This window comes from Vicugna pacos, chromosome 27, assembly GCF_048564905.1.
Source record: "Vicugna pacos chromosome 27, VicPac4, whole genome shotgun sequence".
Lineage (NCBI taxonomy): Eukaryota > Metazoa > Chordata > Mammalia > Artiodactyla > Camelidae > Vicugna > Vicugna pacos.
In genome coordinates this window covers 8269205-8286167 of record NC_133013.1, presented here as the reverse complement: position 1 = coordinate 8286167, position 16963 = coordinate 8269205, and the positions used below count along the sequence as shown (strand labels likewise).

The window sequence follows — 16963 nt, the reverse complement described above, 5'->3', positions numbered from 1 at the left end:
CTGCCCTTACCACTCTCTTCCTCTACTCCCCCTTCCTCAGAGCCCCCTCCTTGCTCGCCCCCGGGGCACTGCACCACTCACTGATTTCTGATTTCCAGGTTGAGCTGGCTAGAGGAGAGGAGAGAACTGGAAGGGGTCTGCCCACTCACCAGAGAAGCAGGAGAGAGCCTCTGATCAGCACCCTCCATAGAGGTAATAAGGCAGCCCTCCCTTCCCCCATTGTTTATTCCTGGCCCTTTCTCATTAACCAGTGCTTTATTTTCTGGGTGATACCTGGGACTGCAACGCCAGTTTCCTAGCAAAAGCAAAAACACTGCCCGTGCCCCAGTCCTCAACATTTTAATAACTTCTCTACCCCAGAAACGTATTTTTCCCCTTTCTCTCTGTACAGTGTGTTTCCGTGTTTTGCATTATCTTTTGGTACACTATACCCTTTATCCAGCTCGGAGACTCTGAGACTTTTTTGTAGCTCCCCTTGCCCCTCTTGGTCTCATAGGAATTTCTCAATTCCTTGTTAATTGCTTGTTAATTCTGAATGACTCTGCTCTTTAATTAAACCACAATTTTCTGTTTTCCTCTTATTCCTTCCTGTCACTTTCCCTCTACCTGTATCAGAAAATCTTTGGAGTTACTTACCTAGCAAGGGGTTGGTAGAGGAAGGTACAGCAATAGCTTGAAATTTATGAGTTTCAGAAAATAACATGACTTTTTCTTTCTAGTAAAAGGTGAATCTGTGTATCTTAGTAGTGTGAATGGTGTGAAAGCAATACTCCCTCCTGAAGCACTTATGTATAATTAACTCTTTGGGTTTTGTGTGTTTCTGTGTGGCAGATGTTGATAGAATCTGAAACTGTTATAAAAAGATGAATCGTATTTGTTATACTTTAGTTTTCTAGAACTTATAAAACTTTACACAGTATCTTGTTAATCATTTGACACTCAGGAATTTAAAAACAAAAGAATGTTTTGTTGTGTTTCGAATCAAGGGTTTTATTTTTGCACTCTTCATAAGAGTTCTCATTTCAAAAGCCCTACAGAGAATTTGTTAGATTGAAACTTAAGCATCTAATTCATGTGATCACACTTCTGCTGTATTTTGTTGCTGCATCGGCAAATGCGCCAAAGGTAAGTTTAGGACATTCGTGTAATTCCCAAAGAGGGGATATGATCAGGGAAATTATATGAGTTAATTCAGAAATTAGCCAAGTGAATAACTTCTCTCACATCCAGTAACAGGAGTATAAAGTGACTTGTTAATATCGGAGTTATTTTAATATCTCAGATTGTTTAGGGAATTTTAGGTACAAAGAAGTACTTAAAATAGCAGAAGTTGTTAGGAAATCGTTGATTTACTCTGTTCCACTGGACTTTCTGCTTTTCAGAAGAAGACATTAATGTCTTTCCTAATTCTTCTAATTGTCAAGGCACAGTAAGATACTTTTAAGGGGCTCTGAGGGTTTGCATATTCTGGAGACATGGAACTGGACACCAGAAGGAGAGTATTTGCTACTGAATGGGATTTAGAATCAGTATCTACCGATGACTATTCTATGGTCCTAACGTTCAGGACACCCTTGTATGTGTATATAGGGTGCACTTCACTTCAGTAAAATCTAGGCGGGAGTCTGTAACATTAAAGGCAGTTTTCATTATTTAAATATGTGAATCACCAGAGAAATGCCTAATGATTACTTTAGGAGTTTTTTAAAAATGCTAAAATACTTGAAGTATGTTTTTAAGGTAAAAATGAATTATGTGTTTTCTACTCAGGCCTTCTCAGTTAAATATTTTTTTCTGCTTTCGATTGAACTCTAGCGTGGTTTCATTTCTGAGGGGTATTATCACCTGTGCTGAGTTGACTGTATAAGGTAGAGGATCCTGCTTTTCTCTGGTTTCCAGTCAGTTTATTCTCATTAGCTAAATAATATTTCATTGATCTCCTCAACTTTTAATGGTTTTTCTAAGATTAGGGAATATAATTTATATATACATATATAAATTTTCAGCATCTGCTCCTAATATTAGCATGATTGAGAGTATTTGGTCAGGATTATGCCAAACATTTAAAAAATTTCATTTGAATGCTTTGTTACCAACGTGGCCAGTTAGGTAGTTTATCTTTTTCAGCCTGGTGGTTAACTTTGTGTTCATTCTACTGCCAGTCACATGATTTTGCAAGGAAGAAAAAAATCAAAAGACACTTGATTAATTTGATAACCAAAGAAGATTTATAATCACATAGGGAGAATCACTTTCTGCTTTTTTGGAAGATATTCACCAATGCATTTTGAGTATGCTTTAACCAATACTTACATTGTTCATACTGTCCTTGAAAAAACTAAAGTCAGGTAAAGTTTCTATAAGCATATCCAATACCTGACTTTTCAGCCTTTCATTTCATTCTCAACTGAAGGCGTGCCCTACGCAGAATGCTTGTCTCCTTTTTTACGAACTTTTTAGGTACTGCCATGAGGCTGCTATGCCAGACCTGGGTTAATAAGGTTGACAACACTTCATCGTTTATAATATAGCTGTCATTTAAGCTGTGAGGGGGGTCTGGGTAAGTGAATTATAAAATTTCCTCTGTTGCCTTGTCCACATTTCATGATCTAAATTGTTGATCTTTCTGCTGGAATTTAGACTTATAGATAAACTGTGCATGCTAATAAATCCTTGTGTTATACAGAGGCCCAGGAATTGGGAGGAAATAGAAATACCCTTACTTGTTTTGGAATATAAACACTATGCTGCTATGTTGCGTGATACTTAAATAACACTTTATTTTGGGTTCCAGGCTCTTGGGCATACAAGTAGACCTCGTCAACATGCATCTCCGCCATGTTGCACGCTTTGGGCATCATAGTCTTTTTGCATCCATCTTCCCTCTTAGGACTTGTGAGCTATTGGTGTTTTTTTAATTTTTTTTCCTCAGAGCCAGTCTCCTTGGAGTTGCTGCTTGTATTTCCTTTCCAGCCTATATTTCTATTTACTCTGCAAGGAAATGCTGATTTCTTTTTTTGAGTAGCAAGCTGTTACCTTGTTTTTAGTTTGTGTGAAATCTGAAAGCACAGTTCTAATTTGTGTCACTTAATCAAAAAAAAGTGTGGACTTTTAGTGAAAATAATATGCAAAAAGCCATTGATGACTAATCGTTTATGCCAAAGGAAACTGGGGACATGTGGGCAAATTTGGTGAAAGTTACATAATGTTAGACAGATCTTAAATATGTTTTGTCTTATAACTCTTTTATTCTTTATTCTTTGGATATAGATTTCTTTTGATTATGTGAAGCAAGAAGCTTTGGTTTTTAACTTAGGTTCACTTGGCATCTGCTTGAAAATTAGATGACAACATTTTAACTCCTAAATTCATAGTTTCTAATATGGGCAACAGTATCAAAGCTCGGAGACCTAGGTTGTTTTCTTTTGAACCCATGTGAAGTAGGAAAGGTGACTTCCTGAAATTTAAATACATGGTTAACATTAGGCAGCAAAATCTTATATTAAGAGTGATATGCATTGGGGAAGCAGCTCATTTTAAGATACAGTTTTGAAATCTTCCTTGTTAGTATGTTATTTTTTTCTTTTTTCTGACTGTGAAACCTAGAATGGAATTTCTAAAGATTGCACCCTCAGAGTTTTAGTCATTCTGAGTCAATTTACACATATTGCACATTGTACATGTATATATAGATTTAGAAAATTGCCTCCTTTGCCATTTTATTTTATTTTATAGGTGACTTCCATGAGTTATCAGATTTTGAAAGCTGGCATTCCTTGGGGAAACAGACTTTTTGCCATTCTCATCTCTGGACTTCCTCTCTAGGTTTTAATAGGTAACCTTTACCACTGGATATTACATTTACTTTTTAAGTTCAATAGTCTTTTTTTTCCTTTATGCATACGTACATGGATGGTTATACCCTATTAAGTGTAAACTCTGATAAAATTACCCCAAGATAAAATTAATTACTTGGCTGATGCTTTGGACTATTACGATGTTTTGGTAATAAGTCATAATGTAAAGGATGTAGCTGACAAATGATGAGTGCATGGTGTGTGTCTGTGTGTGTTTTTCCTATAAAGGCTGAAGCATATAAAGAGTGTTTTTTGTTTTTTGTTTTTTTTTTTTGGATTTAGACCTATGGTTATTTATAGTGCTTGGTATTGTCAGAAAAGAGAAGAATGATCTTAACCATTCTAGGATTGTTTGATTCATCTTAAGTGTGCAGAGCTCTCTGTTAAAGCTCTACTCAGGGTAATACCAGTGGCCAAAGCCTAGCAGTGTGCCAGGCACATGTCAGGCACTCGGGAGACTTTCATTTGTCTGACTGAAGTAGTCCACGCAGGGCATCACAAGTTGCTGGTGTCTGTGCGTCTTTCCAGTTGAGAGAAATAATTGTCACTCTGACTTTTAACACAAAGCCTTTATGATATTATGGATAAATTAATTCCATTTCATATTCTTCACCAACCCCCACCTCATATGTCATTCCCACCCCTCCCACTGCCTCCATGGAAATGGTGATGGGGATATGGGCAACAATAATAAAAGAAAGATTTGGGGGGGCGGGCAGGTTGAGGAGAGGTAATTAGGTTTGTTTATTTATTTATTTTAATGAAGGTACCGGGGATTGAACCCTCCCCCAGGACCTCGTGCATGCTAAGGATGCACTCTACCACTGAGCTCTACCCTCCCCCAAGAAATGAGTGTCCTTAAAGGCTCAGGACCCTGGAGGGTAATCTCCACTTTTTCTGGGAGGCAGGGGAATACTGAGGATACACTTAGAAGTGCGTTGGTGTTCATTCTTAAAATGTAGATGAAACTCATTTGGAAAATAATCACACGTTCCTCTGTGGAAATGTTGGAATCTCAGGGTCAGAGACATTGGTTTTCATTCTTTATTTTAAATACAGTTTTATATTTATGGAAAAGTTGCAAAGACAGTACGGAATTCCATATAATCAGTTTCCCCTAATTAACATCCTATATTAATAGATACATTTGCCACAGTTAATAAACCAGAAATTGTTCTTATTAACTAAAACCCATACAGTATTCAGCTTTCTTTTCAGCTGTATTCAGCTTTTACCTAATACCTATTTTCTGTTCTAGGATCCCGTTCAGGATCTCACATTACATTTAGTCATCTTGACTTCTTAGGCTCCTCTTGGCCGTGACAGTTTCTCAAACTTCTTTGTCTCCTTGTTTTTGGTGACCTTGACCTTTTGAAGAGTACTGGTCAGGTATTTTGTAGAATGTTCCTCAGTCAGAACTAGTCTGGTATTTTCCTCATGATTAGACTAGGGTTATGGGTTTAGGGGAGAAAGATCAGAGGTGAATTGCCATCCTCACCTTGTCACGCTAACAACATGAATTGACACTCTTGATACTGACAGTGATCGCCTGGCTGAGGCAGTGCTTTCCAGGTTTCCCACTGTAGACTGTCTCTCCCCTTCTCCTTCCTCCATACTGTCCTCTTTGGATGGAAGTCACTCTTAAGGATGGGGAGTTGTGCTCTACTTCCTTGAGGGTGGGGAATCTACACGATTTATTTGAAATTCTGCACAGGAGATTAGTTTCTTCTCCATCTTTAATTTATTCAATCAGTTATTTTTAATCAATGCAGACTTACTGGTATTTATTCTGTACATCAGGCTAGAATCCAGTAGTACTTTATCTTTTTGTTTGAACTGTTCCACCTTGGCTGTTGAGAGCTCTTTTAGTTGGCCCCCATGTCTCCTTGACATACCTCCACCATTGCAGTTTTCTTCGAGTACTTCCTTCCTTTTTGACACTGGCAGGTGCTCCGTGCTCATCTTGTATCTTTCCTGCCCTAGTCTTAGCATCAGCCTTTTCTGTAGGGATAGTTCCACATTTTTATAGCTTGACGTGTATTCCGATCATGCCTAGTTATTTAGTTAGAAGTAACAGGTAGAGTTTTAAACCAAATATTAGGTATTTCCAAGTGTATCTTGGCAAAGTCTTTGGCCTTCCTTGAAGAAATTTGACAAGGAAAAATAAGATGTGAGAAGAGGAAAGGGTCATACTAAATTTGGAGTGGTTGAAAATTTTGGTCTGCAGCCAGCACCACCCATGACTGCACTTTCCCCGTGGCTCATCAGGTTGCCAGGCAGCCCGACCTTTCCTTGTTTAAGTGATGGAGGGCTTAGCACATCCACCCCCACCAGGAAGGAGTGGCAGTTCTCCCAGTCAGTCATTCCTAGAGGGATTCTGGTGTCATGTGTAGAAGTTACTTTGTATGTGTTCTTAACCTTAGTGGAATATACAGATCTAGGATTTAATTGACATGGGGAAAGATTCCTTTTCTTTAAGTTGTAGAGAGTTTTTTCAGAATTCACATGGAATAGGTGGCAAGCCTGTTGTTCTTCTTCTGCCTAGTTTGGTGTTTGCACAAACGGTTAACAATTTCAAGATTATTAACACGATGCTTGTTATGTACACGAAGAACCAGCACATAAAAGACAATCTCCTTTAAGCTGTCACAGGTTCCATCTTTGACCCTGGCTACCCATTGTATTGAACGCACATATGTTCTCATTCTGGTCGTTTGGAAAGAGCAAGAAACTTATGATGTCAGAAAGTAATTCAGTTCTGGAGGTATATTCCGAATACAGCAAAAAGAAGAATTTGTCTTTGTGTCCAGATTCCAAATGTGTGATTTATTATTTTCTTTATTCATTAAAAACAAAAAACACAGTCTTTTTAAGAAAAAAAATTCCTGAATCCTATGTTCTGCCACCTTGGAGACTAATGTGGATATTGAGATCATTTTCTCTGAGTTGATTGGAGTTTTCTCTCATCTGTAAGTTTGTTGTAAAGTGCTGAAAAGTAAGCTCATTAAAAGGTAGATTATTCAGGCAGCTATGGTGCTTTATTGTTTTTAGAAAATTTCCCATGATGATTATTTCATTTGTCTTTAGGTTAAGAAAGAGCTCATTGACACCAGAATCTGGACAGACTCTGAGCGCCCCCACTCACGATGCTGTATGTGCACAATGGTTATTAGGCAATCCACAGACCAGGAAAAGGGGCATTCTTCTGTCAGGTAAGTGACTAAGGGTCATAGGTCATCTGTGCTGTTCTGGGGAAAACCCATTTAGCTTTTATTTTTCTCCTTCAGATCACCTAATATACACAAAATACAGCACTTGCTAAAAGAAAACTCAGGTTTGTTTTGATATTCTTTGTCTCTTTTTCCTTGCATTGTATACTTCGTTTAAGTGCCAAGATACTTGTCTCATTAAAAAAAAAAACTGTTAAAGATGATTGTTTTGAGTATATGGTCGTAGTTTCTAATAATTTCTTCTGACGATCTTCATCTTCTCTGACAATGCTAAAAATAAGCAAAAACCTATTCCAAAAGGATTCTTGGCTTTAAAATTTCTAAGACAAAAAAGACTTAATTTTAGTGTCAGTTGAAAGAGTAATTAAGTGAAGAGATGGGGAAATCATGTTTATTAAGAAAACAAATTGTCAGGAAATTTCTCATTTCCCAGTTTTCTCTAAGGAAATAGTTCTTTGTAGCAATAGTGTAGTATTTTTAAATTATATTATCAGTGATACTTTGAAGTTTGTAATTCCATTTTCTCTGTCTAAAACAAGATAGGATATTTGATTATACTATTAAGCTGTGACAGTACGACCTAAGTTAGGCTTAAGTTGACCTTTGTATGGTCTATAACGAGAAGTTTTACAAGGTAAATTATTATTGGTAACAAAGATTATCCCAAGATGTTTAACCTACATATGAGGCCAGAATGTCTTTAAGGACTTTATCACATATTTTTTTTTTTTATTTTTAGAAATAGAAGCTACTAATTAGGAAATGAGTCTAATCTATTCCTTAAAATTAGCCCAGACGGAATGGTTTCCTAGAAGCATGTTAAAGTTTCCGTATGTATTTAAAAGCTTAAAAAAAAGTTTTTGTGTACACACATATAAGATATGACTTTTCACCAGTTTAGTTTGGACCTTTCCTATATGCATGAAGGAGATCTCGTTTTATTTTGAGTTTGAGTACACACCTCTTTTGTGATTATTATTAGAGAATGTGGAAATTCAGTGTATGTACTACTTTTACTTTTTTCTTGTAGTTAATCAACAGGTTGTTTAGATTCTTCTAGTTTTTAAATATTTTTATATGGTCTTGCTACTTGGAGTATTTGTAAAAGAAAACTTTTGGAAAACTGAAATCAGGAAAGCGTAGAGGAGGTGGCAGAAAAAGAGGAGTAAATCGGGCATCAGATAACAAAGAGGGGAGGATAGAAAGAGAAACAGAAATAAACAAAAGGAAAGTAAATATAATCTACACCTTTTTCTCTAATTTACTTAAATCCTGCTTCCTCTCCCCCCCAACTTTCCACTCTTTGGAGCCAAAAATAAAATATTGTTGAAATACTTTAGGGAGCCAGCCTAAATCTTTTGCTTTTTTTAAATTTTAAGCTACTTGTCAGAGTTAGAGGTCTTTAGTCCTCATCGTCTGTGAATTGTCCTTTTGATACTCGCTATTTACGCACTGATCTGTGCTATAATCCTTGAATGGTTTTTAACTGAAATTTCCTCCGTGTGCATCAGGTAAATGCAAACTCCTGAGACTCATCTGTCTCCTCTGTTGTCTCCCATCTTCAGCTGCCCAGCCTCACCTTCCGTTTTGCCTAAAATAAATGTTATGTTCATTGATGTTTGCTTTGAGTTTACAAAAGGTTGCAGAAGAAATTTCCTATTTCAGCCATTGAAGGCTTTATGCCTCACTTTCTTTTTGCAATCTTTTCATATCTTAGGGAAATTACTGAAAGCTTTGGTTATAACAGATGCATGCATGTTAATTAGTTGTCATATATGAACTGCCATTACTCAGGTTTACATGATTTAGCAATGGAAAATTCTGTGATATTTAATGAACACACTGTCAGGAGTCAAGGATTCTAAATTTTATGTATTCTACCATTCAAGGCTGATCCCTGTGACCTAATGAATCCTTTGTAAAAAGTGGACTCAGCTAGGATGTTACACCACCATTGTCGAAGGAACCCTGAACTCCAGGAAGAGTTGCAGATTCAGGCTGCAGTGGCTGCCGGGGATGTTCACACCGTACGAAAGATGTTAGAACAAGGCTATTCTCCAAATGGCCGAGATGCTAATGGCTGGACCCTGCTTCATTTCTCTGCAGCAAGAGGAAAGGAAAGATGTGTTCGAGTATTTCTGGAACATGGAGGTGAGTTTACTGGGAGTAAACCTTTTTTTTTTTCCCAAGGAGGAACTTAAAATGAAATTATGTTTAGTCTAAAACATATGTGGGAGTGTGCATGTAATTTTTAATACTTCTCTTTGTTAATATTGAACTTCTTGTTTTCTCTCCTTTGTGAAGATTTATTGTAATTATGTTGAGTTTTGTTTAAAGCCAGATAGTCTAAAAAAATCAGTTTGTTGAACATGCTTTTTTCCCCCTTTAACCATAGTTTATATACAGCCAGATTTTCCCAGATTATTTCAGCTAACAGCAGCCCTTCTCCAGGTTGTCCAGTTGCTTTGTTTCAGAAGCAGAAGTGGCCGTGGTACCAACAATTAGAGAGTTGCTCAAGTTTCCCCTGCTGGTAATTGCTTAAGCAGACAGAGCTAGCACAGGTCCCTTTAAATATCATGGCCTTAACAGTACCGTGTCTTTTCAGTTAACCTTTTTTAAGAAAAAGTTAAGTAAAATGCTTTTATTACTGTTTTAGAGCACTTGCCTCTTCCAGAATTGTATGTAGGTTCTGGGTCTCCTACAGGATTGGTTATCTGAGTTCTAATTTTGGGTTAATATATGTAGTTGGAAACTACATTTGACATTTTATGCTTTTGCTTTGAAAAACTATCCGTTCCCATAATTGATAACTAATAATTGCCTTAAACTGATTTACCTTTTTCTCCAGTTAGATTTCCACTTATTTTCCTAAAGAGGCACAGATATATTTTATCATTTGTACCCAAATTATTTTTGTAACTTACGATGTAAAACAGCTTGATTGGGACTCAGGGTCCATTATGAACCATTCTAAGGCCTGGATTGCTTATGAGCAGTCATGTAGTTTCATTTCTGAGGTGAGCTTTGTTACTCCAACTTACTTGCAAACTGACTTCAAGTACAGAAAATGTTAGAAGTCACACAGCTCTCATTAGGGTCTTGTGAAGTATGTACACGAAGGCTGCGAGCGTGGATCTGCTGCAGGTTCAGCCTGAGGCTAGGAATCATCGCACACCCGAGTGGCCCTGAAATAGCACTTATACCCCTGAAACAGGGGACTGTTGACAGGACTCAGCCATTCATTTGCTGGCCTGTGGCTCTTTTCTGTCCCTCCCAACCGCCCTTGCTTCTACTTTATTTCACCTTGACACTTGAAGACCTCAGTTCTGAAGGCCATGAAGGGGAAGTGTATGAGAAAAGCCAGGAGAGAGACCTGAAAAATCTAAGAGGTGGGCGTAACAGCTTAAATTCTGCCAGTGCTTAGTAGAATTAAGACCAAATCAGAGCTCCTATGTGTTAATTCCACCTAGTCCAGTTACTTTCTCTTTCTGCCAACCTTGCTTTTAAAAAAAATAACTAAAAAAAAAAAAGTTCAGTTACTCGGTTAATATATGAACTTGTCTCTTTAAAACAAATAAAACACATTTGCAAATAAATTGCAGATAAAGCCGAAGTCCCCTTTGGACAACTCCCAGTCTTTATCTGCCTACTCCTGCCCCAGAAGTAAGCAATGGGTTTGAGTCTGGTTTGGTCCTTATCTTTCTAAATCACTTCCTAATGTGCTCATAGAAAATATGTCATATTGTGTTGTGTGTGTGGTTTTAGAGCATAAGCGATATCATACCGACCATATTATTCTACAGCTGTTATTTTTTGCTCAACTATTTAACTTAAGACTTTTTTGAGGAGGGGTATGGATTTTATTATTATTATTTTTTATTGAAGCATAGTCAGTTACAGTGTGTTAGTTTCTGGTGTACAGCATAATGTCCCAGTCATACATATACATACATATATTTGTTTTCATATCCTTTTTCACTAAAGGTTACTACAAGATAGTGAATACAGTTCCCTGTGCTATACAGGAAAACTTAGTTTTTTATCTATTTTTATATATAGTGGTTAATATCTATAAATCTCAAATTCCCAAGTCTATCCCTTCCCACCCTCTTTCCCCTGGTAACCACAAGACTGTTGACTATGAAGACTTTCTTAATATCAGGGGTTGGCAAACTTTTTCTGTAAAAGGCCAGAGAGTAAGTATTTTAGGCTTTGTGAGCCCTCCTGTCTCTGTTAACTTCTTGATTTTGCTTTTGTAGCCGGAAAGCAGACATAGACGATGTGTGAATGAATGAGTGTGGCGATAAAACTTTATTTATTGAAAACCCAGGAGTGTGCTAGATTTGGCCTCTGCGCCCCAGTTGGCTGAACCCTGTTTCCTCAGCACCACCCCTTCTGTGTGTGTGTAAATATATGTGTATATGTGTGTACAGTTATTTTTAACAGCTTTTATTGAGATAGAATTCACATACTTTACAATTCACCCATTTTAAGTGTACAATTCAGTGGCTCTTCATATATTCATAGAGTTGGGCATCCATCACCACACCCAATTTTAAAACATTTTTATTACCCTGAAAAGAAACCTTGTACCTGTTCCATATTAATACATGTAGATTTACTCTGTTCTTTTCAGTTTCTGGGTATGGTATGTATTAGTATGGATATACCATCATTTGTCTAAACCATTCTTTTTTTTTTGTTTTTTGAGAGTGGCTGAAATTTTTCCAGCAGGAGATTTCATTTGTTGAGAAGGTAGCACATACATACATGTACATGATTAAAAACAAAGCAGAAAGTGTTACAGAAACATCCACTCCTTAACACCAGTCCTTTCATTCCCTTCCCAGAGGCACTCACTCTTCCGGTTTCTTTTGTGTCCCTGCAGGGATAGTCTGTGCATATGAGTGTGCATACTTTTCCACCTTCCACCTTCTAACCTGCTTCCCTTTTATTAATAGTTTGTTCTGCATCTTGATTTTTTTTTCATGAAACAATTTAGCTAAGTCATAGTTCCTTGTCACTAGATGACATTATCTCAGATTCCATTATATGAATGTAATTTATTTAATCTTATTCCCTGTTGTTGGACATTTGTACTTCTGATACTAGAAACATTATTACAGAGAATGTTCTTGACTAATATTTTTCCATATGTGAGTGTTTGTCTCTTGGATAATTTCTAGAAGTACAATTGCCACATCAAAGGGATGTTAGATATTTTTTTCTTTTGATGGATATTAACACGTTGTCCTCCAAAGACGTTGTTGATGGCTCTGTCCTTAGCAGGTGGGAGAGCGCCCAGTCCCCAGCCTTTGCCAGCAGTGGTTCAAGTCACCATGTGGCTTGCTTTTCCTCTGTGTGGTTTGCTTGCCTGTCCCCCCTCAAATGACATATGAGTATCAAAGCATTGCAAGGCAGCACTGCTTTGTCTGTCTTTTTCTTACTGGCTTGTAGGAGTTGTTTATATACTCTCTGTTGTGATATGTGGCAACAGTCTTCTCCTAGTGTGTAGCTTTTTCACATTCTTGATGTTTTGGGGTTTTTTAAGAGGGGGCAGAAGTCTGCATATTAAATGTAGGTGAATTGTATTTTTCTTTTGGCTTATGGTTTCTGCTTTTTGTGTCTTGAATGTCATATCACAGGATCATTATTTGCCTATATTCTAAAAAGTTTTGTGGCAATTAGGTTTTTAATCAATCCAGAATTGGGTTTGGTGTGCAATATGAAGTGATTGGCTACAACTTCATATTTTTCCCCCATAAAGGTAGCCTGAATCATCCCTTCTTTCCTCATTGCTGCCAGCTCTGGTATGAAGGTTTAATAAATGCGTGGTTCCATTGGTTCTGTTGTCTGTTGGTGTATCTCTGGGTCAGTGTAACATTGTCGTAAATTACTGTTGTTCGCTAGTAAGTTTGGGTATCTGGTGGGGCACGTCTCTCCTTTAAGGATATCTTACCTATTCTTAGCACTTTACATTTCTGTATAAAATTTTAGAACAATAAAATCACATATTTTGGAGAAGCCCCTCATTTATTCTTGTTTAGCACCTTGTACTTGCTCGTTTTACCCTTGTAGAATAAGAGATTTAGGGAGTATTTTTAATAGCACATTATGCATCAATTTGGAAATATTAATAGGAGAGGAAGCCACCTCCCCACCCCTCTCGGCCACGTGTGATGCTTCGACATGCTCTGTATTTAGTCTAGGCTCAGCTTCTGATCTTTAGACTGGTCCCCAGCTGCCTGTTCAGGATCTCCATGTTCAGGGTTCGCAGCTGCTGCTTCAACTTTTTTATTTTTTGGCAGTAAATGACACTGTAGCCTATGACTGCTGTGCCAGAGATCTAGAAAGTGTCCTTGACTTTCTTCTTCCTAAATAGTTGTCACAGCTTTTCACTTCCTTTCATTGGAGGCACTGCCCCGCCTTTGGGCGAGGAAACAGCAGCCTTCCTCACCAGAACTGTTACTGGGTCTCCTTCATCCCTGTTTCCAGTCTTCCTTGCCCCAGCTAGTCTCTGAGTGGAGTGATCTGATAAAAATGAGAATGAAAATATTTCCTTTTAAACTCCATCAGTGGTTTCCTATCTCTCTCAGGGTAATAGTCAGTCCTCAGTGTGACCTACATGGCCCGGCAGCGTCTGCTCCTCTGCGATCCCGTTCCAGCTTCATCTTTGAGCCACAGCCCCTCTGATCTTTCAGATTCACTGAGCTTAGAGGTCTGCCCAGGACCCACCTGGGTCACTCTGCTCACCCCACTTCTGCCACTTTTACCTCACTCACGCCTGCATCTCCCTCACCCCGCCTCCCGCTTTCTCAGGGGAGTCTTCCTTTACCCTCTGGACTTGGTCAGATCCCTCCATCAGATGATACCGCTGTGCTCTGTACCTTCTTGTTCTGGCTCCTGTCACAAGCACCATAGCTTATTTTTGTAATATTCTATTTAATGTCTATATTGCTTGTTAGTCCAAAGCTTCATGAGGCTAGAATGCATATCTGTTTTGTTCTAAATGAAGCTGGGGGGGGTAGCAAACACCAGTTACCTAAGATGATTGTTCTCCAGCCTTTCAGAGACAAGACTGATCCTTTTTTTTATTAAAAAATATTGATTGAAAATGGGCCAGTCTTATGGTGGGATTAGAAAAGCGCCTGAATGCATCATACCTGCACTTTTCCTTAAACCAAAGTTTTTTAAGGGCTTGTAAACTTCCAGTCACGTTGGTCCCCACCTGTTAATAAGCTTATTTTGGGGGAGACATTAAGGTGAAATGAAGTCAAAGATTCAAATATGGGAAAGTGAGTGAAGTCATGCACCAGAAACCAGGGCTTACTTTCTTCCCTCCCCTCTTCTTCCCCCCCCACCCCTGTGCGTGAGAGAGAATTCATATAGATGGTTAGATGAGGATGAGGCAGCCAGTTGGTCACTTATTCATATATTTATTCAGCAAATGTTTATCAAGCACCTAACATATGCCGGGCCCTGGCCAGGCCCTGAGATACGGACGTAAGCAAGCATCGTGCTCACCTTCTGGTGCTTCATAGTCCAGTGGGTGGATGGATTTATAGCCAACATTTGTTGAGCATTTCAGATAAGCCATGTTCTTCACAACTATTCTATGAGGGTAAAATCGTAATTTTGTCCATTGAGAAAACTGAGCCACAGAATGGTAAGTAATTTGCTCAAGGTCCTTCATCTCATAAATTGTGGAGCTTGGATTCAAACCCATTGTCTTAACCGTGATTCTGTATGACCTAGAAGAAAACAGTGCAGCCCCACCAGTGAGCTAAGCCCCGTGTATAAAATAGCAGCCACCGTTGTTGGGGTGGAGGTGTGGCAGTGGCGAGGAAGTCTTGCCAGAGAGAGCATGATTTGTGCTGAGGTCTTGAAAGGGGAGGTGGGCATGGGGCGCTGGAAGGATGGAGGTATGGGGTTGTTCCAGGCACAGAGGACACCCAGTGAAGGGTTGAAGAAGACAGGGAGCATGTTCGGTTTTAGGGAATGAAAAAAAGTCAATATGATTGGAGCATACCCAGGAATTTGTCATGGGGCCAGGGGTGAGCCATTCAGCAGAGAGGAGCGAGAGAAACAGAAATTTTAGAAAATTCACTAGTGACTGTGTGAATTTAGTGAAGAGATCCAAGATCTCAGGCACCGCTGACCCTCTCCCTGCCCCTCACGTGGATTTACGGAGCACCTACTATGTGCCAGGTGCTGTTCTGAGGGCTGGGAATACAGGAACCAAGTCGAGTCCCTGCTGTCGTGGCACTTACATTTCTGAGTGGAGGAAGCTGACAGTAAATATATGATGTCAGGTCATGAAGAAAAATGAAGCAGAGGAAGGATAAGAGAGGTGCAGGGTTTTGTTTTAAATTAGGAATTCAAGGAAGGCCTCTAACGTACCGTGTTAGCTGGGACCTGGAAGAAGTGAAGCCCAAACCGTGTGAACATCTGGGAGAAAAGTGGTAAAGGGGAAGGGAAAGGCAAGTGCTGGGGAAACTCTAGGATGGGGACATCCGTAGCCCTTATACAAAGCTAAGAAGACAGGGGCTAGAGCAGAATGAGGGGAGACGGGGGCAGACCGGGCCAAAGGGATAGTCAGCTGACGCGTCTGTCCATCCTAGAAGGCGCGGAAAAGACTTTGGACGTCGTTCTAAGTGAGAATGGGGAGCCACTGACTGTTTCTCAGCTGAAGAATGATAGGAACTTACTCACCCTGGCTACTCTGAAGAAGGTAGATTATTGAGGAGCAAAGGAGAGACAGGCAAGCCTACCAGGAAGCTTTTGGATAGCTCAGCAAGAGAAACTCATGGGCTTGGTCTCCGCCATAGCAGGGGATGTGTTGAGAAGTGCTCTGATTCTGGATCTGTTTTGAAAGTGGAGACAAGATATGCTGATAGATTGGCTGTAAGATGAGAGTGAAAAAAAAAAAAAAAAGAATAACTGAAGTTTGGGGGCTAAAGACCAGGAAGAAAAGAGTTGTCATTTACTGAACGAGTGGGGGAAAGTTAGCAAAAGCCATTTTTTAAAAAGGTGGGGGAGGGGAATGTAGATGTTTAATACAAATCACTTATCCTACCAGAAATTTTTTATCTCAAGTACATGAAAGGTTTGGATCAGATCTTATGGTTAAATCTGTACACCTGCACAGTAAAACCACCAATGTGTGATCTCACAGAGCCAGGAGCCAGGAGCTTGCCTGTGAGTGTGCTGCGGTGACAGTGATGTGACCACAGAGGAAAGCCTGGTTAGGGAGCAGCTCTGTAAAGCCATACTTGCTGCTGCTATGGGAGAAATCCAGTTTCTTTGAGAAAATGGGCAAGTTTGACTTGAATTTCTAATACTGTCTATATTCCAAAAGGAAAAGAAAGCAGTGAGGCTCTCTTTAGTTTAATCTAAACCTGTGCTGTCTGTAGCACATGCATCAGCAGGCACCCTTAGAGACACTGGGGTTCAGTTCCAGACCACCACAATGAAGTGAATATTGCAACAAAGGAAGTCACCGGAAACTTCTGGTTTCCCAGTGCACAGAAAAGTTATGTTTATGCTGTCGTCTAGTAATCTGTGCACAAGCATTATGCCAAAAAACAATGTGCATACCTTAATTTAAAACATTTTATTGCTAAAAAATTTCTAACCATTATTTGAGCCTTCGGTGAGTCACAGTCTTTTTGTTGGTGGAGGATCTTACAACAATGAAGTTTGCTGCATCAATTGACTCTTCCTTTCACAAATGATTTCTCTGTAGCACGTGGTGCTGTTTGATAGCATTTTACTGACGGCACAACTGCTTTCAAAACTGGAGTCAGTTCTGTCAAACCCTGCTGCTGCTTTTTCAACTAAGTTAATGCAATATTCTAAATCCTTTGTTGTGATTTC

At 39.0% G+C, this 16963-nt stretch overlaps 1 protein-coding gene across 2 annotated transcripts in view; it reads left to right on the top strand.

Moving 5' to 3' along the window:
* ASB7 (ankyrin repeat and SOCS box containing 7) overlaps positions 1-16963 on the top strand; it is a 49197-nt gene that overhangs the window by 582 nt on the left and 31652 nt on the right. Inside the window, exons 2-5 of one of the 2 annotated variants that reach the window (XM_072950683.1) lie at positions 99-192; positions 3736-3835; positions 6945-7069; positions 8977-9238. In XM_072950683.1, the coding sequence (XP_072806784.1) occupies positions 9028-9238 (211 nt within the window). In that variant the 5' untranslated portion in view covers positions 99-192; positions 3736-3835; positions 6945-7069; positions 8977-9027. The remainder of the gene's footprint in view (positions 1-98; positions 193-3735; positions 3836-6944; positions 7070-8976; positions 9239-16963) is intronic. The other variant, XM_006211492.4, reaches the window with a different exon arrangement.